The 27,520-nt window shown below is 35.7% G+C and overlaps 2 protein-coding genes across 2 annotated transcripts; both read right to left on the reverse strand.

Annotated features, from left to right (window-relative positions):
* Window positions 1–1,118: 1,118 nt before the first annotated feature.
* Window positions 1,119–4,434, reverse strand: LOC113051041 (protocadherin Fat 1-like). The gene is made up of 11 exons (XM_026214685.1): window positions 4,347–4,434; window positions 4,016–4,084; window positions 3,574–3,737; window positions 3,330–3,371; window positions 3,130–3,219; window positions 2,951–3,040; window positions 2,355–2,477; window positions 1,866–1,979; window positions 1,689–1,782; window positions 1,447–1,559; window positions 1,119–1,360 (listed from the first exon to the last, which is right to left on the reverse strand). The coding sequence occupies exons 1-11, from the start codon at window positions 4,411–4,413 to the stop codon at window positions 1,241–1,243; spliced, it is 1,086 nt and encodes a 361-aa protein (XP_026070470.1). The 5' UTR covers window positions 4,414–4,434; the 3' UTR covers window positions 1,119–1,240.
* A 10,484-nt stretch (window positions 4,435–14,918) lies between these two features.
* On the reverse strand, window positions 14,919–24,307 carry LOC113050358 (adhesion G protein-coupled receptor E3-like). Its single transcript, XM_026213291.1, has 16 exons — window positions 23,958–24,307; window positions 23,820–23,876; window positions 22,708–23,091; window positions 22,577–22,600; window positions 22,049–22,080; window positions 21,777–21,854; window positions 21,458–21,653; window positions 20,252–20,368; window positions 18,441–18,622; window positions 18,173–18,334; window positions 17,891–18,097; window positions 17,584–17,816; window positions 17,317–17,383; window positions 17,151–17,242; window positions 16,905–17,067; window positions 14,919–15,087 (listed from the first exon to the last, which is right to left on the reverse strand). The coding sequence occupies exons 1-16, from the start codon at window positions 24,256–24,258 to the stop codon at window positions 15,040–15,042; spliced, it is 2,343 nt and encodes a 780-aa protein (XP_026069076.1). The 5' UTR covers window positions 24,259–24,307; the 3' UTR covers window positions 14,919–15,039.
* Between the last annotated feature and the right edge of the window lie 3,213 nt (window positions 24,308–27,520).

Below are 27,520 nucleotides of genomic sequence, written 5' to 3' on the forward strand. Positions count from 1 at the left end.
GCTCAACTGACCGCGGCCCTACACTCACGGAGCACGGTCAATGCAATAAATAATAATACCTGCAGACTTCAGGTTGAATACCAACTAAAATATAAGCACTGTGAACCAATGTGATATAACTATTTTAGCGTTTGAGGCTCTGGAAAACAGTGAATTAACGAGGGAAAAACGTGGTGTCATATTACATTCACGAAGCACATTCAAATTTGCTTACATGCAATAAATCGCAACATTATTTGTTTATCATTACAAATAAAAAAACCTAAAACTCACCTTCCTCGCATTCTTTGTGTTTCTCGACACAAATTCGTGTAAGGTCTCCAGGCAGATGCATTAACTCAAAGACAACACATTTCTTTACGTTTCAATTTTCAATTACTTATAAACTTAAGTTCAGTATCCAAAACTTAAAATGACAATTTAAGTTAAAGAGGAAAAGTAAGTACATAAAACTTATTTGGGCTATGATGTTTCACAGTGAAAAAGTTTGTCCCCGCCACTGATATTTACTTGTGTACCTTATTTCCAAAAATCATCATTTAAAATGATTTTGAAAATAGTTATAATGTTGTGTAAAACTATAATTATGGACACAACCAATTTTGCTCATTGAGATATTTATTAATGAAGAACTGTTATATCATAATTATACTGTCACACACACACACACACACTCTTACATATAGTTTGTATGAGCCAAGCATTGATCTGAATGGAGAGCTTAATTAATTAATTATTAAAATAATTAATCGCAGGATTCTGAAATCTAAAACTACTTTTATGAAGCACAATTAAACAGAGTCTGTTTTGTCTTTGGGGATTTAGAATCTTTAATGTTTTCATGTATAGCAAATCAGCTTTAATGAACGGCTAATTACAAAACTCTTGACACTGAAAAAAAGCAGAGCCTATAGAAATACTAAAAATGGTGAAACATAACTGGCAATGATAAAAAAAAGGCAGTATCCATTAGCAGTTTTATGTCATCTTGTGGTCTGGGTCGTTTCCTTTATCTTAATTATATGATGTCATTACACTGATATCTCCTCTATGCTGATTATGGTTTTGAATATTGATATATATATTCCTTTTCCAATGAACACAACAACATAAAGTAATCTCAGACAATTTAATCCAGTTATTTGAATCAAATCTGCTAACTTATTTGAAGCACCAAATCAGCCAGAAATCAGTTATCACGATTAAAAGATCTGGCATCTGTCAGATCATCTCGCATGTATTAAGCAAGGTGTGAAGAATGGACCCCCTGGTCAATTTTCGGCGGGTTGTCAGTCACATCCACAATGGTGACGAGTACAACAGCATCAGCCGTCTTACTGGCGTCATTCTGCTGAGTTGCCTGATTTTACAAGGAAACACTGTTTAGGAAAAAATATACAAACAAAGTAGTGAAATCTCTTCAGACTTATAAGAAACTTCTGATACCTGTATGACAATAGCAATCTGCCCTGTTTGCTCTCTGTCTAGCGCTGCCGTCACAGAGATGACCCCAGTGTTTCGGTCGATTTCAAAGCTGTTCTGATATTCATTTGGAATGACTGAAACAAACATATCAATATATGCTTTGTTATTATCAGAAAGGTAATTCAAATCATGAGTACATTTCATGATTATTTTATTGTTTAGATTAGGACGTAAGTGTGTTGTAAATCGTCCGTTACAGGTACCTGATGTTATGCTGTAAACTACAGGCTCGTTGATGCCCGTGTCACCATCTTGAGCTTTTATGGGCTCAGGAGTGATGTCCGAGAAGAGTCCGACCTGTGCATGGACAGAAAGAGGGTTTTATTCATGTGCTCAGACATGTATTTAAAGCATTGATCTTGTCCTCCGAGTTCATTTACCTGATTTTCCTCAATGGATGCCTTGTAGAGACAGTGATCAAAATAAGGGTTTAGGTTGTCAAAATCTTCAATCGTTAGTGTAACTGTTGTTGTGTCCCTGAGTCCTCCTATATCCTGCAAGAAAATAAACTCCCTTAAAAATGGTGAAAAGTAATAATTTCTCCCCAATTGTGATTTATTGTAACCCAATGAAATGAGTTTCTCAGCTCAGTCCATTGGATTAAACTGTATCCAACCACTGACTTTACTTTAATTTGTACTATTAATGACATTGGAAATTATAGTTTCCAGACATCAAGACAGCTGTTCCTATATGGAAAAAAAAGCAGCTTGGACATTCTGGAAAACATCTCTTTTTGTGTCCCTCGAGTAAGTAGATGATGACAGAGTTCCCAGTTTTGGATGAGCTTTGCTTTATAGGCTAGAGCAGTATTTTGATGTTTAATAATGGATGTAAGACTAGAAGGATGTCAGAGAGTTTGTATTTACTTTAGCTTCCACCATGAAGACGTATTTTTTAACATCGTTGTAGTTCACAGGCTTAATCAACTCGATGTCAGCTGCATCGTATTGTGGGTTATATCTCACGCCAAAGTGTTCTGGTACTGGAGGCTGTTAACAGAAGTCATGAATTAAAACAGGGACATGCAGACACAATATTATTTTATTTCGTTTCTTTAAAAATGATTTGCATGCATCAATTCTGTGATTGTAAAACATGAGATTAGACACATTCAATGCTTTAATAGACTAAGAGCCGTATTGGTATTAAATCTAGTTTGATGGATTAAAAGTCATATGATATTTATCAGATGAATATTAACAGAATAAGGAACGTGACATGAAAGTGCAATGGTTTTGTTTAGTAATGAAGATTTTTGTTTATGATCAAAGTGCAGAGTTCCCAAGACAAGAGCTCAACAGCATCTGTAAGGTTCACACAAAAGTCGGGGCTTGAACACGGTCAAATCAAATGTAGGATGCAGTTTCACTCATTTATTGTCTGACTTTCACCTTCACCATTAATGCACTTTTGAGGAAGCCTATTGCATATATCAGATATATAATAATCCTTCACGACTCACCAGCATAGAATATGTAACTCTTTTGTTTTCTGTAGTTGCATCCTTATCGATAGCTTTCACTCTCTGGCAAACCCAACCGACAGGCGTCCCCTGGAATGAAAGACACGGTTTAGTAAGAGATGTGAGGGAACTCTGAGAGCAAACACAATGCAGCTGTAGAGATGTGAGATTACACACACATCGGACACTGTGCCGGTGTATGAATTGGTCTGGAAGATTGGAGGGTTGTCATTGATATCCAGAACGTATAGTGACCGGATGTTTTTCGCCTGAAATGGAAAACGAAGACTCTATAGTCAAGGATATTTGCTGAATCTTTATTTCCATAATATGTTGTATTTTTTAATGATTTATGATGTTATTGTTTAATTAAACATACCCCTCTTACACAGGAAACGGAATAATACAAAGCATCTGCAGACTAGAAAATATAAAACATACAAAGATATTTATATAGAAAAATGCAATATTATCTATCTATCTATCTATCTATCTATCTATCTATCTATCTATATATATATATATATATATATATATATATATATATATATATATATATATATATATATATATATATATATATATATATATATATGCACTTGATCATTGAGTGTGGAACAAACCGGCTTTATTTCCTCAAGATCCAGTGGTTTAATGGTCCGTACAGTCGCGGTTGAGTCTCCATCAGAGTAAACCAGCTCCAAATATTGCAAACAAATGCTACAGCGATATGGCTCCAGAACCAGACGAACATCTGGGCTGATGTTAGTGATAATCTCTATATCTCCTGTAAGCCATATCAAATACACATTTAAATACATACTCTAAAATATACACACCAGATAATGTTTTTGCATTATGACTCATCATACTATTTAATTATTGTCTCATTTATCTAAATATTAACAATAAATTGAAATGGGAAACAACAACAAAAATATTATTTTACATTAAATATAATAATACAAATATTATATTATATTATATTATATTATATTATATTATATTATATTATATTATATTATATTATATTATATTATATTATATTATATTGGTTTATCGTACCTTCAAATCCCTCCTCGACTCTCCCTAGAGCGACATTACTTCCACTTCCACAGTTCACTTCTGTAGAACCTTAAACAACAAGCAATTGGTTTCTGGAGTTAGTTAAATTCAGCAGCACACAATGTTATTATATGCAGTATATAGAAAATCAAGACAAATTCAGCATTCAATTAATAAATTGGTGTGAAATACTGAAACAACTACAGAAACAGTGGCATGGCTCAGCTGCTGTTCTAAATTCACTGAAAATTGACTAAAACTAACACCACCTTCTATAAACATTTTCCCCGGTATTTTTTAACATTTATAGATAGACAGAAAACTGACTTACCAATAGCGCTCCTTACACTGTCAACATGCAGACAGGCTAAAATAACTAAAACAGAGAATAAGGCCATGTTTTAAGTGCAGATTGTATCGTGAAGTCTGGCAGTGAACAGAATGACTATCCTTGTGTAATATATATATGTATCTTTCTGAGCTGTTATCTATTATGTTAACTGTTTATGTCATAAAGAGTTATGGCCTCTACTGTAATCAGGTATCAAAGGTGCGTGATAGAGGCCAATAAAGCAAGATTGACAGCATATGTGACAGAATGACTGACACGAGCATATTTGACATGTTGAACATTTGGAACTTTACTTTATCTTGTTCTATAACTCATGAACGGGTTTCAATCACTAAAGTCTATTCTTGTTTATTATTATGAAGCCTTCTGAAATATTTAATTCTGATTGGACAGTCACAACCTTTTAATGTGAAATGGACTCTTAAGTTTATATTTGGCCACGACACAGCAACCAACAGGGTTTCTGTGGGGCTTTAAAAAGATTTTGCGACATTAAATGGGATTAAAAGATATTACATTTGATTCTTACAGGCATTACATGGTTTTTAAGATAATTTTATATAAATGTATTGAATATAACCTTCACAATTTATACAAAAAAATGTTGTTGCAAGATATGTAGCGTTATGGGAAACCAATTTGGTAATTGTTTCTTGTCGAATCAAAATTGCCGTGATGTGGAGATGAAGCAGACATTTTGTACAGCGGTGGACCGATCTGAACCTAGGAACAATGGGAAAGTGTAAGTTCCAGCTGAAGAGGCTGGAAAACCAAAATGTAAAGACACGGTTGCAGCCTGTTAGAGGTAAAAATGTTGAGGGATTTTTTAGCGTTTGCAGCGTTGGGGACCATGAGAATCAGCGCTGTGAAATCCCACATGCATTGTGATGGCCACAAATCAGCGGTGAAAGTCAGACAGCCTACAGTGACTGATAAATCTACAAGTAATAACGTTACGATGACAACTGATGTTGTAGTCACTAACATTACCATAGCAAAATCAAGGAATAGCAATGTATCCTGATTCTGAAACCGTCAAATATTTCACTTGTGGCAAGGACTAAATCAGCTACATTTTAACATTTGCAGCTAAAATCACACATGCCTTAATTAACTTACACAGTAAATGACAATTGACAGAGACAAATGAAAAGTAAATGCAGTTTATATGGCTCTTGCATACATGTATCTACTTTGAATACATTAAGTTTCACCATTTGAAAAGTTGACCATTGAAGTTGAAAAGTTGAAGCTGAGCTGTTTTGTGATTTATGAAACAATTATAAATAAAATCATTCTCTTTCTGAACTCCGAGGAGGCAGTGAGATTACATTTTGTCATAATTGCACACTTTTGATTTTGGTTAGCCTACAGTTACTGATTTGTTGTTTTGCGCACACTTTTACAAAAGCAAGCTTTTTGAATAATTGTGGCTCTCAACTTAAACTAAAGTTCCTGCTAATTTTGAAATATCTCCAAATAAATTGACATTTTAAACTGCCTCCTGAGCCATTTCTAATTCAGTTCAGAGTGACATTTAGGACATGTATAAAGAAATATGTGTGTGTTAAATATCCGTGGTTAGTCATGGGTTGTGTATGGCATTAAAAAGGCATAAAATTAAATTTGAAGATACCTGCAGAAACCCTGAACCAACTTCATACGCTGTGCTTTATGCCTTTCTTATAACTCTGCGCTTTCTTTCTTGTTACATAATAAAATAATTCAATCAAGTCAAATCGGTATTTCACAGCAATTTATCAATATATTTGTTAAATTAATAAAAAGAATGAAGAACAGTCAACTGGTGATTATAGTAAAATAAACCCCTTTAGGGTGATACAAGTTTGTGTCTGGGATGTTGTCCGGCTTTATTTTGCAATAATGAATGGTTATTATTCCTTCCTTAATAAATAAATCTGAAAAGCTTCATGCTGGAGTTTGGCCTGCAATTGAACAGGCAGTAAAGTTCCTCGACATCGATTAATGATTCACACCTGATACTGCTGGGATTTTTAAATGTATGCCTTATCCTATGTTTCTACTGCCAACACGGAAAAGGCCTTATCTTTACACTGTTTATTAGTTATGATCCTTGATCATCAGAACTAATCAGCATTGAGAAGATTACTTAGGTCTTTAGGTCACAGATTACAAGTTATCCTATTTAAAATGTAATATGTACTGTGATTTCAATTACTTTAAGAAAATAATGTAATATAATGTTTGAATTCTTTTTTTGAATACTTCTTAAAATTTCTGTTTTCAACTGTTAATCATTTCAACATCAAGATCACAAAATCACTTTGAGTGATGAACAAATAAAGTTACTCAGTATAGAGAGTTTGAGTATATTGAAAAGAGTTATTATCTCATTAATTCAATGAAAACAGCAATCAAATCCAATTTAGCGACACATCAACATCATGAAAACTTGCACAAGAACTGACAAATTATTGATATTGTCATTTTAGTTGGGCAGTTTAAAGTGGTTTGATGTGACAATATGACATTGCAAAATTCATATCATAAATGAGATAGAAGTGACATCCAAGCAAATCAGTTCATATGTCATGCATAAACAGTTATTTATATATCATTAATTAAAACTACTCAATAAAATAGTTTACATGCAAGTCCCTGTCTGCTCTCCATTGTGCAACCCATTGTGAGTGAAAGTAATAGACTCTGAGAAAAAGTTAAGTGTGCACAACACATACAGTAAATATCACTATAAATCAATATGATGTCAAATGAATAAATAAATGAATAAAATGCATTTTATTGCCCCTAAAATGCATTTAGCCTTTTAACATTTAGCATTTTTTTTTCTAAAATATATTTCAGTGAGCTTACCAGTTCACAATATATATTCAGCATATATTTATGTATATATTGTTGAGGAAAATATGCAATTGTCCTATTACACGTTTGCCTTTTTATTTATATGTACTACCTTTGTATTGTAACAACGTTATGCAATTGTTTATTAGAGAAGTGGTTTATTAAGAAAGACACCACACTTATATTGTAATTGTTTTATTAGAGAAGTGATTTATTAAGAAATACACCACACTTATATAGTAATTGTTTTATTAGAGAAGTGGTTTATTAAAAAAATACCACACTTAAATTGTAATAATTTTAAGCATTTATTGACTGAATATTTATAGCATATATAAGCTAGAAAAAATAAATGTATTAGTAAGAGCTTTGCTAAAGAAAAATGAAGAAAAAAGGATGTTACTGTAGAATGCTGTGTTGCAGACGCAGTGCATGAGGCATCTAAGAAGAAAGTCCAGGAGGAGAAAGGTGAGGAAATGGAAGGCTTCTTATAGGGAGCTTCTGAGGGAATTCCCCGACCTTATGACATCACCAGACATTGGAATCCACCTGCTGTCTATAAGGGACTGAAGGGCAATGAGGAAACCAGATGCTGAGGAACAGCTTCTCCTCTGCCAGCAGCCTTGCCTGTGATGCCTCTAAACAACCGAGCTTGCAAATTATTTCTCTTTTATTTTTATTTTTTATTTATATTAGTAATTTGTATGTTATGTATTTAACATATATACAATAAACGTATACTTAAATATAATTAAGAAGCTCAGATTTTATTACAAATAAAATAAGGTAGGAGGTGTAGGAAATTTAGCTCTGTGATGACTGCTTAACTTTTCCAGTATCTGTGTGTCAGTGGCGTAGCCAGGGGTGTGCCAGGGTGTGCCCGTACCACCCACAGTGGCAGCTGGCACACCTAAAAATAGATGCAGAATTAGGAATTATAGTCTCAATAAAAAAAGTTTACTAAACTTGGGCTATTTTTGTTTACTTAGAAAAAAAAATATATATTTTTTTTTAAATCAACCCTTTCACAAATAGGAGCCTTTCCTGCACACTTAAGCTGCGCGAGCATCCTGTACCTGTCCCTGCACAAGCAGAGACAGTGAAGAGATGTTCAGCTCAACTTCTCGCCTGTTGGATGAGAAACGAAACAGACTAAACAGTGACATACACATTTGAAAAGACAGAAGTAAATGTCAGTTCGTATAGGATGATTTTACCTTAAAATTACATCGACTTAATTTGATTTAAAAATCACCTGCTGCAGCACACTGAAAAAAAGTGTTTCATTCATCCAATTTAAAAAAATTAGGGTAATGATTCACATCTATATTTTTTAACTTGAGACAAAAGTTATTTCTTTTTCATTGGCTCAAGTAAAAAAATATAGATGTGAATAATTACCCTAATTTTTTTCTTTTTTAATTGGATGAATGAAACACTTTGCATCTTTGTTTTATTCGCACCAACATAGTTTTATTTAGTTTCACTGGTAAATACCTTTTTTTTTTTTTAAACCAAATTTAAAAAATAAAATACTGAATGCTGATTAAAAAACATCTTATTGAATGTGTGTTGATTGGATTGTTGAACTATGCAGTTATTGCATTTAATTTCACACGGTTACAGTTAGTCTTTTCATTTAAGGCCAGTTCTATGTAGTTTCAACCCAATTCAAAAACAAAAGCTAAATGCTGATGTCTGTACCATCTGTGTTTGCATTGAATGTAGTCTACTGTGCAGTTACTGCTGATAATTTCAGATGGTTACGTTTTTTTTTTCAATAGCCAAAAGCCAGTTTGGCCTATTTAATACCAAATAAACATCCTATTTACACATACTTTCATTCTTTCTTGTTTGTTGCTTAAAGAAAAAAAAACTGAAATCTGTATCTGAATCGGCAATAAAAAATCATTATCAGTGCATCACTAGTTCAAACTCCTTGAAATTAGCACTCCTAGACTTATATACTTTAAGTCACAAATGGACTTTGGAATTCAAAATAGTCCAGGATTTGGCTGTTTTTATGCTAAATTATGGATGACCCTTAGAGTTAAGACTCTGAAAACATTGTCATTAAAGGTTCACTTTAAAGTGCAGTTGCTAAAATTGTTTTTATAATGTAACAGTATGTGAGCATGTTTTTCCCCTCACCGTTAACATTTTGAAAATGTTTTAGATTTGTGACTCTCAAACTGGGATCCCTTTGTGAATCACTGTTTTAGATAAAGAAACAAGTAGTTCAAGAAGTTTTGTTTTCTATACTGCAAAAATTTATTAAATACCTTACACAAAAACAATTAAGCTGTGGGGGACAGATTCATAAACATTGTGTTTAGACTGACAGCAGTATTCCACCTCTACAAAAAACCCTCCCTTTTTTATAATTTCATAGTTGAGACATATTAGATTAGTTTCATGTACAGTTCTGGTGCAGAGTCCCAGTTCTCTGGTTTCTGTAACTGATTGTGTTCCATGGCAAAGTCCAAGTACTCCTGCATGTTTGGGTCCCCACAAGGAATCATTGACAGGCTAGCCTCAGTAAGGGCATCCAGTTCAATTTGAAATCTGCAGTCTCTGGAGCCAAACCTATCGTTAAATAGAAAACATAAGCTTTTATTTTCATTTAAGCTAAAACACTAGAATAATACTTTCATCTGTTCATTACCAATGTATCACCTGTGTGGTAAGTAGTAGAGTTCATTGGGCACTCATCCTGAACATGCTGCTGCTCTTGAAGGATGAATGCTGTGACTGTTCCACAGTCTCACACACTCATCTAAGTATCCTTTCTTCTGCGGTACAACGTACAACACTTCATTCAGTTTTTAAGAGCCCTCAAGCTAATGTTTACACCGTGTAGACTTGACATCATGTCCATGATTACAGGGTACGAGTGGACCTCGTTAAAATATTGAACACATTGATGCAGTATGTCTTGTGTTTCCATCTGGTCCGCGTTGTTTAGAAACTCCAAACATCGATCACATGTGAAGAAAAACCACGTTAAGCTGTTTATGTGTTTGCCACAAAACCTCCCTCGGCTGCAACTTCATTTATGCCATTTACTCCACAACCACACAAATTTTCAGAATTTACCGCGCTCAACAACAACAACAACACCATTCACCGCGTCACTTCCGGTGTGTGGTACGTTTCCTTTTCGTGAAAAATCTGTCATTGTAAATTTGTTTCGGGACTGTTAAAAGTGTTTTGCCTCTTGTTAATTTGTTTTCTAAAATGTAAATTTGTTTCGTCCCTGGTAAATGTGTTTTCCCCATGTGATTGTGTTTTATGGTAAGTAAAAATGTTTTCCAAAATTTAAATTTGTCTTGAGCTTCGTAAAAGTGTTTCACACTTTGTAATGTTGTTTTGCACTTACCGGCCACCGTAGTGAAAAGTCAAATAAAAGAGAAACTGTGTAAAATAGCAGGGCTAAATTCACTAAACATTTCAAAGACAAACTTCCTCATCTATTTTTTTATTGTATAAATAACACAAGAAAAAAAAGTAAAGACTATTTTGTATTTGCAAAAACTTAATAATTAGAAATGCTGCAAAGAATATTCTTAAAAATCATTGTAAATAACCTATCAAAGTTAGAGTCTTAAATCTCCAAAGATAAGATGTTCAATTCCTTTACTGGGTTTCAAATTAATTGTTGTAAATGAGTGTTGACTGAAGATGCCCCATTAAGATGTCTTAACTTTTATGTAACAATAGTTTAGCGTATGTAGGAAGATGATACAGTAGCTAATGTATTTTTAAGAGTAATATATTTACTAAACATTTTGGTAAATGTTTACTAAATAAGTTGTCATAATATAACATGTAACTAAAATATTTAGAATTTTATAAATATGGCATACCTTTTATAGGCAACTTTCAGAGTGTAACAGACTCCCCCATCTTTAGAAATGATTAAAAGCTATTTAATAGACATATTAAAATACAATGGCAAGTGCTCAATTTCAAATGAATAGTGTGATTCTACACTTGAATCCTGTATAATAATTTCTGTATATGTTACATCAGGGCAAACTGTTACTATAATTTAAGGGGTCATATGATGCAATTTCAATTTTGCGTTTCTCTTTGGAGTTTTACAAGCTCTTGGTGCATGAAGAAGATCTATGAAGTTGCAAAGACTAAAGTCTCAAATCCAAAGAGATATTCTTTATAAAAGTTAAAAGGGTCATATATTGCCCATTTTCCACAAGTTGATATGATTCTTTAGGCTCTTAATGAAAAGTCTGTAACATAGTTTGTTTAAAATTTCTCTATTGTAGTGTAAAAAACACACCCTGTAAAAAACAGCTCTTATCAAACTTGCTAATTAACACATTATTAGCAAAGACAATATGCAATGATTAATTAAATTACATCATACTCACTGCTTCTGTAGTTGAGGCTGGATCATGAATGATTTGCGTGAACATAAACGCATTTAAGTCGATCAATGGTGCATTACCTTTAGATCCGAATGTTAATCCTCTGCGATTTCCGACCCTGATATGTCGGAAGTAAATGACTACTGCAAACAACAAAGCAGCTCAATCACTTATGAGTCATGCTCGTCTGCATCTCGGGCTGATGACGTCTCACTCAGGGCTGAGGTAAGACACAAGTCCAGTCTGTGCTGAGATGCTGCTGTCAATCAAACAATTGTGGGATGGGCCTACGACCATGTGACGTCACATGTTCAGACGCTCAATTTGAGAAAGGGGAAAACATTTAACGTGATTACAAAAAAAAAAAGAAAAAACACTCGGTGGATTTTTATCTTTATATGGTAGTTGTGTACACACACTGCCAACACAGTTCATACAGCTTGTAAAAGTGCATGTAGCATTATGTGACCCCTTTAAAACTCTGCCATGCCCCCCTAAAACGCCTCTTTTAAACACGCCACCACATCTCTATTTCACTATGTGGAAAGATTTGTGTAATGCCGCCCAAATGTTCACGTGAAGAAAGCATGGTTTCAGTAACTGCAGTTAGTATTGAAGCAGTCATGTCAGGGAGATGCTGTGTGTATCCCAAAAGCACTTTATTTGGCCTTCTGAAAGTAGATGCGTTAAGGAATCTTTAAGATTCAGCAACGCATTTTATGGACGACTATTTTGTGAACCTTGGAGAGGAGTGTGTGTGTGCGCGTTTGTGTGTGTGAGAGTTCGTTGTGTGTACGTACGAGCTTCATCACTGTGTCTGTCACGCGACTCTGTTCCTCTTTCGGGCTTGAACTGATGGTAAAACTAAGGACATTATTAACTAATAACAGTATTAATTCATCTTTATTTTTATTTTGAAAGAAGAAGCTTGCAATTATGACAAGGGGCGTTATATTTCCGACGATTGCTTGCAATGATCCACTAGTCACAATGCACTGGGTCGGTTGGCTAATCATAGCAGACTGCACTTGTTGGACTTTGTAGGAAATTACGTGTTTAAGAGAGGCGGGCCATAGACGACCTTCAGTAATGTACAGTATTTGAAAAATACTGTGTTTTTTGAACATTAATGCATGTCAAGATATTCTATTACACCAAATACACCAAATAATGATATTTAAAAAAAAAGCATCATATGCATATCAGCCCCTTTGAGCCAATTCGGAAATGAACTTATCTATGAGTGGAATCTAGTCAAGGCAGAATGTAAGGATTTTTAAGCTTATTTTAGCCATGCAAGAGTTGATTGGCTGGACACGCCTGCTAATTCAGTGAGTAAATTTAATGCTAAATATACAGTTCCAGTTCAAGTCTGCTTTATTGTCATTTCTTCCATATGTACAGTACATACATCCAGAGAATCGAAATTGTGTTACTCTCAGACCCCCGGTGCACACAGATAACATTAACATTAAAGCCTAAAAATCTAGATCAAAATATAAAATGTAGATACAACTATACAATAAGTGAATGTTAAAAAAAATACATATAATAAATTAAAAATAAAGTTAAATAAAAGCAGCGCAAGGCAAAAGGCAGATAGAGTTCAAATCAATGAAGTGAACAACAGTGCAGATAAAAGGTTTTTTAGTGCAAAAACAAAAGCTTATCACACAGATAAGATCTGAGAACGTTTTCAAATCAGCTCACTAGTTCAAACGGATCATTTCATCTTGCTAGGTAAGCTATGGATTCAAATAAACAGCAAAGGAAGATGTAGCTATTGCAAGGCTAGCTGCAATAGTAACTTCACATGCAAGTGTCATAAAAATATCCCCAAAATGGCACTTCAAGGGGCAGCTAAAGAGGCTACGCAGTCTGCTCATACTGATGGCAATGAAGATACTGACTGCTGTGATGAATGTTTCTGTGAAATATGGAGCTGTATTGTGGATGCTTTTTGTTGCAGGTGAGTATCATTAGCTTTATATTCAATGTCTCTTTTGCTCCCATTTCTTAATTTACGTTCACTCTGGAAATCTAATTTGTTTATTTATCATTTATTCTATTTATTTTAAAATGTGTAAAAAGATTAAATTAATTTGTCCAGTGTATTTGAAAGCATAATAAATGTTGAAATTGAATGTTTTAATGTTATTATTTCTTTTCTTCTTCCATGTAGTTAATCAGTCCTCAGTAAACGGCTTTCTGCAAACTGCAGTCATCAGGACAAGAACATCATCCAACACAAAGCCAACAGCACTACAAACTAAAAATGCAACATATGATAAGAGTGTAGTCAATTCATTTCTAATTATAATTAAGACGGAGATCAAAAAGGCTGTTGAGGAAGATGTTCAACATGTCTGTCAATTCATCCCAGTCAATGAACATCCCTTAAACACACCGATTTTTTTAGAGTTTCTGTAACATCTGAGTTTCTCATTTTCTACCTTCAAAATACATTTATATACTCATTTAATTGATTCATTCGCTGATCAGTACTTTTTAATTATTTGTTTCCACTGATGTTTAATTTTATCATTATGTGGTTTCAATGAATATTTGACTTCAGATGTAAGAGAATGACTCCATTTTAAAGCTTTAACATAAAAGGATGATGTTGTGAACCAGTAATACTTTGGCTGTGGGATAATAACACCTGTTGGATTTGTGTTGCACTGTAAAATCGAATTATAGTCAGGCTTAGGGGGCTTTGACACTGGAAGTTTAGTGCTGAACAGTGCACGGTTCGCATGAAAAATCGCTAATGTGAATGCTGTCATCGGACCTGGAGAAGGTGGTCTGAGTTCGGTTGCTCCCGAACTGTGGCGTGGTTCGTGTAAATGTGCAAGGAACACGGACTTGGGTGTGCACTTGTTCAGGAAGTAAAGTATCCCGCGCATGCGTAACACTGTCAATATCATTGTTTCCTCAACACACGAGAGAGCCGTGGTTGTTTCCACACACTCCTAAAATTCCAAATTTGACACATTAAAGTGTCTTTGGTGTTTCCATGTTTTCTAAAAACAAAAACGAGGATGGCAGGCAACACAATGACACAATGGCAGTGTAACTAGTTCAAATTTATTATTTCTCTGGATTTAAACATTCTTCAAAATAGTTGGGATAATGTAAGTACACAAGGAACCAAAATATATGACACTGTTCTAGTGGTTTTTGGATATTTGAAAAAATAAAAATATTCTTACATTGTGTGTCTTTAAAATAAACAAGCAAACAAAAAGTTTAAAAAAGACTAAATAAAACAGTTCAGTAGTGGAACAGCTTTACACTGAACGTATTAACAGCTAAAATAAGACACTTGAATAACAGAGAGGATCAGAAATAATTATATTTATCATCCAAAAACAAAGATTATGTAAATCACTTTATATTAATGCAGTTTTTATTACTTTCTGAACACGATGCTGTGGTCCTCAGTGTTCTTTGCGACATCTGAAGCACCTCCTGTACTGCTGCCTGATCTGGACAAGAATGAGACGAGAGGAGAGACTTCATGGGATCAATTCAATTTTTCAACAACTTTAACAAATTCAACAAGTTTGTTTATAACAAACACTGTCCAGAAAAATCACCAGTTCAGTCACTGACAACAGAACAGCATGTAGGGAGAACGTGGGTCAAGGTAACTGTGACTGGTAGACAATTATTGTGCGTCAGCCTGCGTCTGCCCCGACCCGATTCTGAAGCAGTGGGGGCAATAATAAAAAAGGTATACTAAACGATTTTTGCCAAATGATGTTGGTATTCGAAAGCACCAAAACAAATGACCATACCCTATACCCAAACAGGACCTGCTATGGTGGCCGAGAGAGATCAATGCACTGCAAATAAAAAATAAAAAAACTTGCAAATCAAGACAACATCTTCATCTGCAAATGCTCACAACACAAGCAAATAAAGAAACATGCTGCAAATACTCACAATTAGACAAAGAAATGCACTACAATATTCACAACACAAATAAATAAAGAAACAGGCTGCAGAAACATGTTGCAGAAAGAGGTACGAACTACATCAGAGATATTTAAGGGAACCACAAAGTGACTAACTTGGCTCTGGAGGTACGTTTGCTCTGATCTGATCATACGATTCCTGACAAAATACACACTTATTGTAAGTGTGAAAGGTTATGTTAGGTGGCTATAACTTACTTTAGCAATGTACCTTACAAAAAATAACCATAGCCAATGGTTTTATTGTTGTAAATAAATAAATAAATACATAATTTATTAAAAAAATAAAAATAAAAATAAATAACCATGGATTAACAACTCTGACCATAGTTTAACAATGCTATTTTACAAATGTTGTAATACAAATGGTCATCAAAAGACAAAAAAAAAACAAAAACACATGGTTATTTTTCGTTTTGTTGGGGTAAATTTGTTTGTGTTTTGAGTATCTGCAGCACATTTCAGCTTTTGCAACATGTTTCTGTATTTATTTGTGTTGTGAGCATTTGCATATTGTTTTTGTATTTAGTTGTGTTCCAAGTATTTGCAGCACATGAGATGTCAAACTGATGAAGATGTTTTCTTAATGTGCTGGTGCTTTTTCTATTTGCATGCGTTCTGTGAAGATGCAGCAGCTTGAATTCTCTCGGCCACCATACCTCGCCCCTATTTTGAAATCTCTGTCCCACACATATGGACGCAACCATGGCAACAACGATTGTGGACACGTGAAGATGACACACAAGCGTATTCAAACAAAAGCCAACACGGATAGGTTATGTGAAACAAAACAAAATTACCATTACTCACCTATCCTAAAAGAAACAGCACAACCTATTTCTGATGTAGTTTGTACCTCTTTCTGCAACATGTTTCTGCAGCCTGTTTCTTTATTTATTTGTGTTGTGAATATTGTAGTGCATTTCTTTGTCTAGTTGTCTAATGTTTCAAGTGACATTATGATGGCGGCTGACCACTCAAACGGACCACTCTCTACTCTCGATCATGAAAAGACATGCCAATTACCGCTGATTGGCTACAAGTGTGTTTTGGGAATTGGTCAAACACTGCGGTCGAAACAATACTGCATGTTTATTTTGACTATTTTGGCTAATGTACATAGTGGAAACTCTGATTAATCCTCTGTTTACCAATGTCACCTTTCATAGAGACAGTGGGGGGACCATGTCCCCCCCATCCCTAATGTCATCTGCGCGCCGGTTTATAATAAACAGGTATGAAAAAGTGGCCTTCATGCTTTTCTTCCCTATGACCTCAATGAAAGACATCCAGATCATGCATGCAAATTGAAAAAAATATCTGACCTCATTATTGAGGAGACAGTAGATCACGAAGATGAAGGTTCCCTGCTGGGAGTTCAAGATCAGGAAGACGATCTCCAGCCCCTTACTGCCATTAGTGGAGAAAAACAGAATCCAGGAGCAACCAAGAACCACAAACTGAGCCAGTGTTTTAAACGCCATAATCCTGCAGAAAAACAAAAGAAATAAGGAGTTAATGTCTTTATTGACTATGTGGTTTTCTATAGAGTGATTAAATAATGATATTACTTGGTTTGTTTCATCTGTGAAACTTCAGCATTGAGAGTATTGAGTGCTGAGATCAGACTGATGACGATCTTCATGAAGAGAATCATGTTTAACTGCAAAGTAGAAGAGTAATTATTCACCTCTTCCTTATAATATGTATGTCATGAGAAAGAAGAAATTTGTTTACTGCTAGTATGACACAAACAGGACCCAGGAAACTCCAGATGAAGCCTTTCTCCACTTTAATCCAGCATCTGAAAAATCAATATAATAGCTGAATGAAGTAGTCAGAAATACGATTTCAGGTGTTGACTGGTGAAATACTACAGATTTTAATTGTGTGCGTGAAACTGATACAACCTGTGTGCTTATTTTATCAGATAGCAAAATGTCCCAAAACCCCAGAGCTGCCTTTTTCCGTTTAATCAAATGAACTTCAACAACAACAACTCACTGTTCGCTGCCGTAGCCTTCAGGAACCAAACTGACAGACACACACACCACAACCAGAGCAACCAGATATCCAATCACACACAGGAATCCACTGCTAAGCACCTCCCTCTTTCTGGAGCTGATTTGTGATAGGTTCTTCACACAGATGAAGAGCAGCACAGCTTCAATGAACATCCACACAAATCCGGAGAGAAAGAGGAAGTGCAGAAGTCCTGAGATCACGGCACACAACACCTGGAGACCATGAGAGATGGTTATGATGATTCTCAGTGAGTCTGTGCTGAGCTGTAGGGCTCAATCATTCTCACCTGCAGAGGACGTATGAGGCTCAGGAACTGCTGTGTGAGCAGAAACAGAAGGTGAGCCAACAGAAGACTGATGCAGATGTTGATTCGAGCCACATTATTCACTCCAGGACTCCACTGACAAAGGGCAAAGGTCAACAGGGCCAAAGTGAAGAACACCAGCCCCACGGACACACACACCAAATCCAACAGCTCCATTAGTGAGTCGTTCTGAGAAAACATGTGAGAGAACATGAGATCCAAATCTGTGCTGTTCTTCACTGTTCACGAGAAATGCTCTCATACCTCTGGTGGGCGGCTGGTTTGCATGATGAGAGCGAATGTGGACAGATGATCACAGGAACACACAGTGTGGCTGCTGTTGGACTTTAAAACAGAACAACCATCTACAATCCACTCGCTGATATTCCAGTACACACAGGATAGGGAATTGTTGGGATCAAACTCCTGTAAAAACAAGAATGAAGATACAAGAAATATCCGTGCACATAATTAGATATTTACGGTTTATATCAGTGCTCTGATAAAACAAAAGCACATTTCAGTCTCTCACTCTGATGTGTTTGAGGGTGAAGTTGACTGGTTTAGTTAGTGTAGTGTTGGTGGTTTTGGGAAGAGTAGCTGAGATCACAGTGGACATCATGGTTTTAATCGTGTCCTTTGGTGTGTTGAAGAAGCCTGGCTTCAGTAGATTCTCCATCATGTTGTAGCTCATGAAAGCCACAGCAGCTGATCCTGTGAGACAGAAACAGAAACTACGGTAAATGCAATACTATGTAAAAACAACAATAAATGTGATTTATTGGTGATAGTACGCGGTCTCTATGATATATACAAACCCGATTCCAAAAAAAGTTGGGACCCGAACAAATTGTGAATAAAAACAATGATGCAATGATGTGGAAGTTTCACATTTCAATATTTTATTCAAAATACAACATAGATGACATATCAAATGTTTAAACTGAGAATATTTATAATTTAAGTGAAAACCCCAAAAAGCCATGTTTACCACTGTGTGGCATCCCCTCTTCTTTTTATAATGGTCTGCTAACGTCTGGGGACTGAGGAGACAAGTTGCGTAATAGGAATGTCGTCCCATTCTTGTCTAATACAGGCTTCTAGTTGCTCAACTGTCTTAGGTCTTCTTTGTCACATCTTCCTCTTTATGATGTGCCAAATGTTTTCTATGGGTGAAAGATCTGGACTGCAGGCTGGCCATTTCAGTACCCAAATCCTTCTTCTAAACAGCCATGATTTTGTAATTGATGCATTATGTGGTCTGACATTGTCATGTTGAAAGATGCAAGGTCTTCCCTGACAGAGACGACGTCTGGATGGGAAGATATGTTGTTCTAGAACTTGGATATACCTTTTCAGCATTGATGGTGCCTTTTCAGATGTGTAATCTGCCCATGCCAAACACACTCATGCAACTCCATACCATCAGAGATGCAGGCTTCTGAACTGAGCGCTGATAACAACTTGGGTTGTCCTTGTCCTCTTTAGTCCGGATGACATGGTGTCCCAGTTTTCCAAAAAGAACTTCAAATTTTGATTTGTCTTACCACAGTTTTCCACTTTGCCACAGTTCATTTTAAATGAACACTGGCCCAGAGAAAACACCTGCGCTTCTGGATCATGTTTAGATATGGCTTATTTTTGGACCTATAGAGTTTTAGCCGGAAACGTAAAAAAATGGCACGATGGATTGTGTTCTCTGACAATGTTTTCTGGAATTATTCCGGAGCCCATGTTGTGATTTCCATTACAGTATCATTCCTGTATGTGATGCAGTGATGTCTAAGGGTCTGAAGATCACGGGCATCCAGTGTGGTTTTCCGGCCCTGACCCTTACGCAAAGAGATTGTTCCATATTCTCTGAATCTTTGGATGATATTATGCACTGTAGATGATGATAACTTCAAACTCTTTGCAATTATCCTCTGAGAAACTCCTTTCTGATATTGCTCCACTATTTTTCGCCGCAGCATTGGGGGAATTGGTGATCCTCTGCCCATCTTGACTTCTGAGAGACACTGCCACTCTGAGAGGCTCTTTTTATAACCAATCATGTTGCCAATTGAACTAATAAGTTGCAAATTAGTCCTCCAGTAGTTCCTTTTATGTACATTTCACTTTTCCGGCCTCTTATTGCTACCTGTCTCAAGTTTTTTTGGAATGTGTAGCTCTCATGAAATCCAAAATGAGCCAATATTTGGCATGGCATTTCACTTTTAACATTTGATATGTCATCTATATTCTATTGTGAATAAAATATAAGTTTATGAGATTTGTAAATTATTCCATTTCCTTTTTGCTCACAATTTGTTGTACATATATATATATATATATATGGCATACTTTCATTGTTGTTCTTGGCGATCCCAATGAGATCGATGTCAATAGAAGAATTTGTCGTGTCGAGTCGAGGGATTTTCTCTAAGGTGACATGTGGTCCAATCATGAAGACTTCTATATCTGTTTAAACAAACAAGCATTTATGTGCTACAGCAATTCATATTTATTTTTTATAATTTTCAATGAAAGTCCAATTCAGCCATTAAATTTGCACAAAAGACAAAGGTTTTAATAACTGACTATTTTGGGTTTTAATTTAATTTAATTACTGAATATTGGTTGGGTGTGATTTAAACACTTCAGGTTGCATTTTAATCTCCTAACTGCGTAAATGTAAGTGAAAGCACTCATAATTCATGTGAGGAAGTCGTGGCCTAATGGTTAGAGGGTTGGACTCCCAATCGAAGGGTTGTGAGTTCTAGTCTCGGCCGGCAGGAATTGTGGGTGGGGGGAGTGCATGAACAGCTCTCTCTCCACCTTCAATACCACGACTTAGGTGCCCTTGAGCAAGGCATCGAACCCCCAACTGCTCCTCGGGCGCCGCAGCATAAATGGCTGCCAACTGCTCCGGGTGTGTGCTCACAGTGTGTGTGTGTGTGTTCACTGCTCTGTGTGTGTGCATTTCGGATGGGTTAAATGCAGAGCACAAATTCTGAGTATGGGTCACCATACTTGGCTGAATGTCACTTCACTCACTTAAAAGAAGGAATTGGGGAGACTGGATCTGTGGTCAGAGGTCAGATATCAATTTACACTGTACTCAAGTGTGCAAATGCTTCAAATGTCCAAAATGTTCTTAAAATCAAACACTGCAAAAACTTGCCAGCATAAATTGCACTGATTTTTTATTTTTATTTTACTGTTGATTGTTTAATGCTCAAGGCAGCCAATATTCTCAAACACACTGAGTTCTCCACAAACCATAAACCTTTCACTTTAAGTGAACTTGTGTTTTAAATGTTGTTTTTTTATAATGTAAAAAATATTTTTTTCCTTGACAACCTGTCCTTGTCCATATGACAGGATTCATGTCCCCTCATAAAAGTTTATAACTCTCCACAATTAAATTAAATTTCATTCATTACTGTTGCTGCGTTTGCTGCTGTCTGACCAACTGCTGCTCTCTAGACTACATAAAGTAACTGACATCATATGTAATCTGAGTTTAATTATTAATACTAATTGTGTATTATTGCTATTGGCACTTACCTACAGCAGCAATAATAAAACTGACACTGTCACTTGTGTCCACCGGCTTCACCAATGTAGACATGAGTTTCTCACTGGCTTTTAACAGACGGTTTCCATAGGAGGCTAGTTCAGTTTGGTTTACAGATGATAATGATGACGACTCTAAAATTTTCTCTGAAGTGTTGAAGGCCATATTCAAAATGTTTTTCACAGTCTAATTTGATTAGACAAATACAGTTAGTGTGCATATAAATGGCAACAGAGCCCATGCTGACATGTCAATCATTATGCAACCAATAAAGATCTTATTTTGTATTTTTTTCTCTTGAATACGTACATCTAAAGGAAGGTCTTGAGCTGTAATGTTCTCTATCTGCTCAAGAAGATTTTGAAAACATCCTCCAAATGTCTGACTCTGAAATCACAATTGAGCTTTAGTATGGTAAATAAGACTGTGCTAATCATGTTTTGCAATATTAATATAGTAAACAAAAGTGCACATAACCATCAGCAATAAACAGAAAAGCACATTCATATTTCTTATATCTGCCACATCTTATTTCATTGCTCTCTGCACCATAATTCATAGAAGTTGTGAATTTGACTTACGTTGCATCTTTCCTGCTGTGTCATATTTATAACTGCAATGACACAAAACAGCATGAAGGCAATAATGGAACCAAACAGCAAATAAAGTGTCAAAAATAAATTACGAATGTAACCATGAGTGTGGGGAATAAACAATAAAAAAAAAAAAAAATTGAAACTAAATTCCTCTCACAGTAAACCATATGGTAACATAATTTCTCTTAATATCCATAAGCATATGAATTGTGCACTGAAGCTCACAAAATAATGTCATTATTCTGTGGATCAAGTGATTTTTCACAGCTTCTTTAAAGCTTGAAGAATGTCACCATTCACTGCCATTAACGCTGCAGACATCTGAAAGTTTGGATGAATCGTGAAGAAAATTGTCCTCAAGAAATAATGTCTGCAATTACCTACAACCACACATTTCACACACACTTTTATCCCTCATTGATAAAAACACACTCACACACGTGTTCATTTCTACAGATCCACAAACATTCAGACAAAACACAATTTAATAGAAGAAACATCAGACTACATTACCAGGTGTACTCGTCTCTCGTCTGACTGGTAAAAAAATGGCACCGATGTTAGTAACAGGTGAAAAATTATGACTGATAAATACCAATCAACAATGGCATAAATAATACACAGACTCATGTAATTGTTATTACCTGCACAGTAGACTGCATCGTTGACAGCTGGTCTAACCAGCTCATAGACATGATAATTGCCCGGACAGGCTTTGACTTTAATGGAGTAAGAACCGTAATAGCAGCAGTAATTGTCCCAGTGACCGCAGACATCTCGAGTGACGATTCCATCCTCAACTGTAGGGTGTCCACCACGAATCCAGAGTGGGATAGCAGTACCACAACTATAGATTTCAACACACGTGTCTGCGATCTGAGTGCTCACACCGTTAATGAAGAGACGATACCAGCCGCTCCAGCTGACAGACTTATCAAGCTTGTAGGAGTTTGATGGGCGACTGCTGTTGGCTCTCCATGGTTCATCCAACACAGTGTAGTTGTAGCAGGGGTCAACAGAGGGATAAACTGTTATGATGAGAAAATAACACACACACACATACACACACACACACACACGCACACACACGCACAAACACACACACACATATACATATATATAAAAAATCGTTCATTCAAATCGGATTCATTCAATAAGGAAACACTGTCCTGTGTGTTACTCAGAGACGCAAAACAGTACGGTGATCTTTATTTGGAACTATTTTTGTTTGCAAAATTGAGCAAAAACAGACAATATTGTGACTAAAATGTAAGCCACTTAATTCTAACTATATAAATCTTCATATCTTGTCATCTTGCTGATATCTGGAGAAAACTGGTAGTCTTTGTGAGATGTAGATTAACTATATTAAATGATATAAATATAAAAGACAAACTAGAATGCCTTGAATTTTGATGATTCAAAATGCATTTTAGTACAGTAAATCATAGTGTATGTGTGCACTCTCTGTGTGTTTTTGTGATATACTCAATAATGTCAGATCACACTTCATTAAAACAACACATATTATCAAGATATAGTATATCACACACCTCAACTTCGCACTGCATCATGCATTATGTTTAACAAAGTATAAATTTTAATTAGGTAATGTAGTGGAGTAAAAGTTAAAGTTAAGAACTGTAACGAACTTAAGTACTTTAACAAAGTATTATTACTTTGCTCCCAACATCTATTCTATAGTAAAGATCAGCACGTAAATCAGGCCAGAGAGTAAACCAATGGTATAAATTACCAGTGAAGATGGTCGCTGGTGTGACGGCTGTAGAGCTGGGGTTAATGGTGCTGACATCTGAAAGTTTGGATGAATAGTGATTAAACAGTGACACAAATATCATGAACGTGTAGCAGGAGCTCATGTAAATATAATCACCTGCACAGTATGCTGCATAGCAGATAGTTGGACTAACCAGCTCATAGACGAAATAATTGCCTGGACAAGCTTTGACTTTAATGGGGAAAGACCTGACAAAGCAGCAGAAATCATTCCATAGAGCGCAGGCATCTCGGGTGACAACTCCATCCTCAATTCTGGGATGCCCATCGGGTAACCCCAGTGCAGTAGCAGTGCCACAGCTATAGGTCGTAATACAAGTCTCTGGGATATGAGCGCTCACACCGTTAATGAAGAGACGATACCAGCCACTCCAGGTGACATGCTGGTCACACTTCATGACTGAACCACGTATATTACTGGTGGATCTCCACGGTTCATCCAGTACAGTGTAGTTGTAGCAAGGGTCAGAGATATTAGCTGTTATGAAAAAATATATATATATCTTTTAATGTGGCATTAATATGATAATTTATGAACATTACTAGCATGAACATGGAACATTGCCTCACATACTGTGTCCTTTAGAAATGCAGACAGTATTACTAGAATCACCAGAATCCTCTTGATTTATATTCATATAGACAGATCTGCACATTTACAGTTAAAACACCGCAGCACAATACATTACCAGCTGTGGTTGTCTGTTGTGTGACAGTTATACAGGCCGAGACATCTGGAAAAAATATAATGATACAAATTAAATAAAGTCATAGAAAGGGAGTGTGTTTAATAGAAGACAAGTGACCAAACACAAAAAAACTAAACAATCAATGATAATAAAAATTAAAATAAATAAAAACAACCACAAAACATCAATGACCAGCTTTTAGTTTAACGGATGGTTAAAAAATTATGTATGAAATTCTGTCAGCGTTTATTCACATTCATTTTATTCCAAAACAGTATGACTCTAGAGTTTAGATTTTCTTTTCCACATATTTAAAGTGAAAGAGAATTGAAGCTGCCAAGCCTTTTCTGACTAAAACAAAAGAAGCACTATACGAGTAGCTCTTATGAATGCCAATTTATTCTTGAAAGCATAAAACTAAAAGACTGAATCTTTTGAAACGAACTATACAAAAAAAAAAAAAAAAAAAAAAAAAAAAGGTAAGGTAAAGTAAGGTAAGGTATTATAGAAAAGGTACTTCAACTGCAGAAAAGAAAAACATCACTGGTTCTTACATATCATGTTGTCAGTGCACTATTTTTATATTCCTACAACTTTTTCACTCCTTTTCAGAGCTTCGAAGAAGGAGACGAATAATGAATTAAATTTCATGTGTATGGCTTCAGATGACATGGGATACAGTTCAAGTCTTATGCTAAATCAGAACAAATGGAGCAGCTGTCACTGAATGAATGAACTGCTGTATGTTCACTGGTGGAGGAAGCTGAGAAAGCAATGACCCGAACAAAATGTCAGTTAAGTTAGTGCATGTCAAACATGCAACCTAAATAGCATAATTTACATTAAATATACATGTTTACTCCTCCCAAACAGGACTGCGTCAACATGCAAAAATGTAGGAGACTGATTAATACACATAAAGTAGTACATTCATTTTTAACAGAACAACGACAAGGAAAACTTAAAGTTAATACTTACAAAGTATCAAAGAAATCGGCAGTTTTATAAAACCTGCCAATAAATTTGCAGAGATAAAACATTACCTGATTACATTTTTTCTCATAAATGATTTCAGGTCAGTTTGAACCAACATTTAAATGCTTATTATGACATCAATCAATCAATCAATCAATCAATCAATCAATCAATCAATCAATCAATCAATCAATCAATGCACACATACTCACCTCTCTGAAAAAAAGCCATTGTCAGTTTTGACAGTCGGTGATATTTATCTCATCTAAAAGCCAGTTCAGAGGGGAGATAAAAAAAAACAACAACAACAAAAAAAAAACATTGCTTTACAGTTGACTATCATTTATTTCCTTGTTTTTTCAAAGGTTTCCACTGAATTTATGAATATGTGTGTATCATTTATCGGTAAAGCATAATTAAAATGATGAAAAGATTCTCTCATACAGTATATTACCCGTGTAAGACAAGATATGTAATCAGATAACAAGTAATCACAAACTTTTCCCCAAACACCTCACACATGAAAACTGGTGTAGATCTACGAATGCTCTAGAGTAATTAATCTAGACTTATACATGCTTAAACATATCAAAGGACAGTATGAATCCTAAGCTGATAAGATTCCAGATGACTCAACTGTAACAAATCACAGTCAGTGATCACACATCAGTAAATGCTGCAATGTGTTTGATTTATAGACTGAATGTTCATTCTCATAAGCGGAAAGATCTTACCTGATATAAGATGAAATACAGTGATGCTCATCGACAATAAGGGCTGCTTAACTATTAAAATATGTGTGTTTGTTGAGATGTTTAGAGAGAAGTTATATGACCATCATACTGATGGGGAAATGCAAAAAAGTTCACAGTTTCCTTGTCAAATTCAAATTCAAATTCAAATTAAATGAATTATGGAACTATCAAATATCCAGTTCCTTGTCAGTGCATTTTCATATTTTTTTTTTTTTTTGCAGAAATATTATACTTGAATTTCTTATATTATCACCTTCATTTAATTATAGATAATTCACAAAGAGGCCGTATCAGTTCTAACCCAAGGACTTCAGCTGCTGAATATAGATCATGAGTTCCCTTTCAGTCAGTCATGTTCGTCGTTATGTCAGAATGACTGACGAGTTGGGGATCTTGCTCAAGAGCTTCTGCCACACAGCTGGTACTGGCCTACACCAGTATACGTTTCCCCCAGTGAGCCTTCTCAAACAGACACAGAGCAAGGTCAGGGAGGACAAGGAGCAACTCATCTTAGTTGTTGGACCTGGTTTCCAGAACTGAAGGTAGCCCCTCCTTGGTGAATTCCTCTGAGCAGGGATCTCCTTTCTCAGAGAGGGAACACAGAATGGCACTGGAATCTCAACGTATGGTCTCTGGACGGGATGAAGAGGTTCTAGGCGCCATCACGCCATCACATCCCTTGAAGCCTCTGCAGTCAGTGCAGTCAAGTTTCTGTCTCTGAAGATGGTTCTCCTGACTGCACTGGCTTCTGTTAAGAGGGTAGGGGGCCTGTAGGCATTTTTGGTCAATCATTCATGATCATTCAATCATGCAGTCTCGTCATTAATGTGCCAATACCAAATGTTTATAAATAATTTTGATATCTTATTTACAATTTCTTTAAACTAATGTGAACTTTCACAAAACAGTTCAAAACCATCCAAAACTTTTCTCTGAACACGTTTAACAAGTCTTTTATTTCTTATAGAGAATTCTATTCAGATGTGAAATATATTTCATGAGTTTCATGGATTACTTCAACATGACAGTCACTTTCTACTCTTGTCTGTCACTGGTCAGTTGAATAGATAGTCCTGCCCTAAACTGACATCACTGTTTGAGTCAGATGTTGACATGAGACAAATAAACTCAGTGTTATGGAAGTATCTCATTGGGTGTGCTGACAAACTGCCTGGGAGCTCCTCAGTGGTGAAACTCCTCCTCCTTCAATCAGTGGTGAACCAGGTGGAACAAATCTTCCA

The sequence above is a fragment of the Carassius auratus genome, chromosome 1, assembly GCF_003368295.1.
Source record: "Carassius auratus strain Wakin chromosome 1, ASM336829v1, whole genome shotgun sequence".
In the NCBI taxonomy this organism is placed as follows: domain Eukaryota; kingdom Metazoa; phylum Chordata; class Actinopteri; order Cypriniformes; family Cyprinidae; genus Carassius; species Carassius auratus.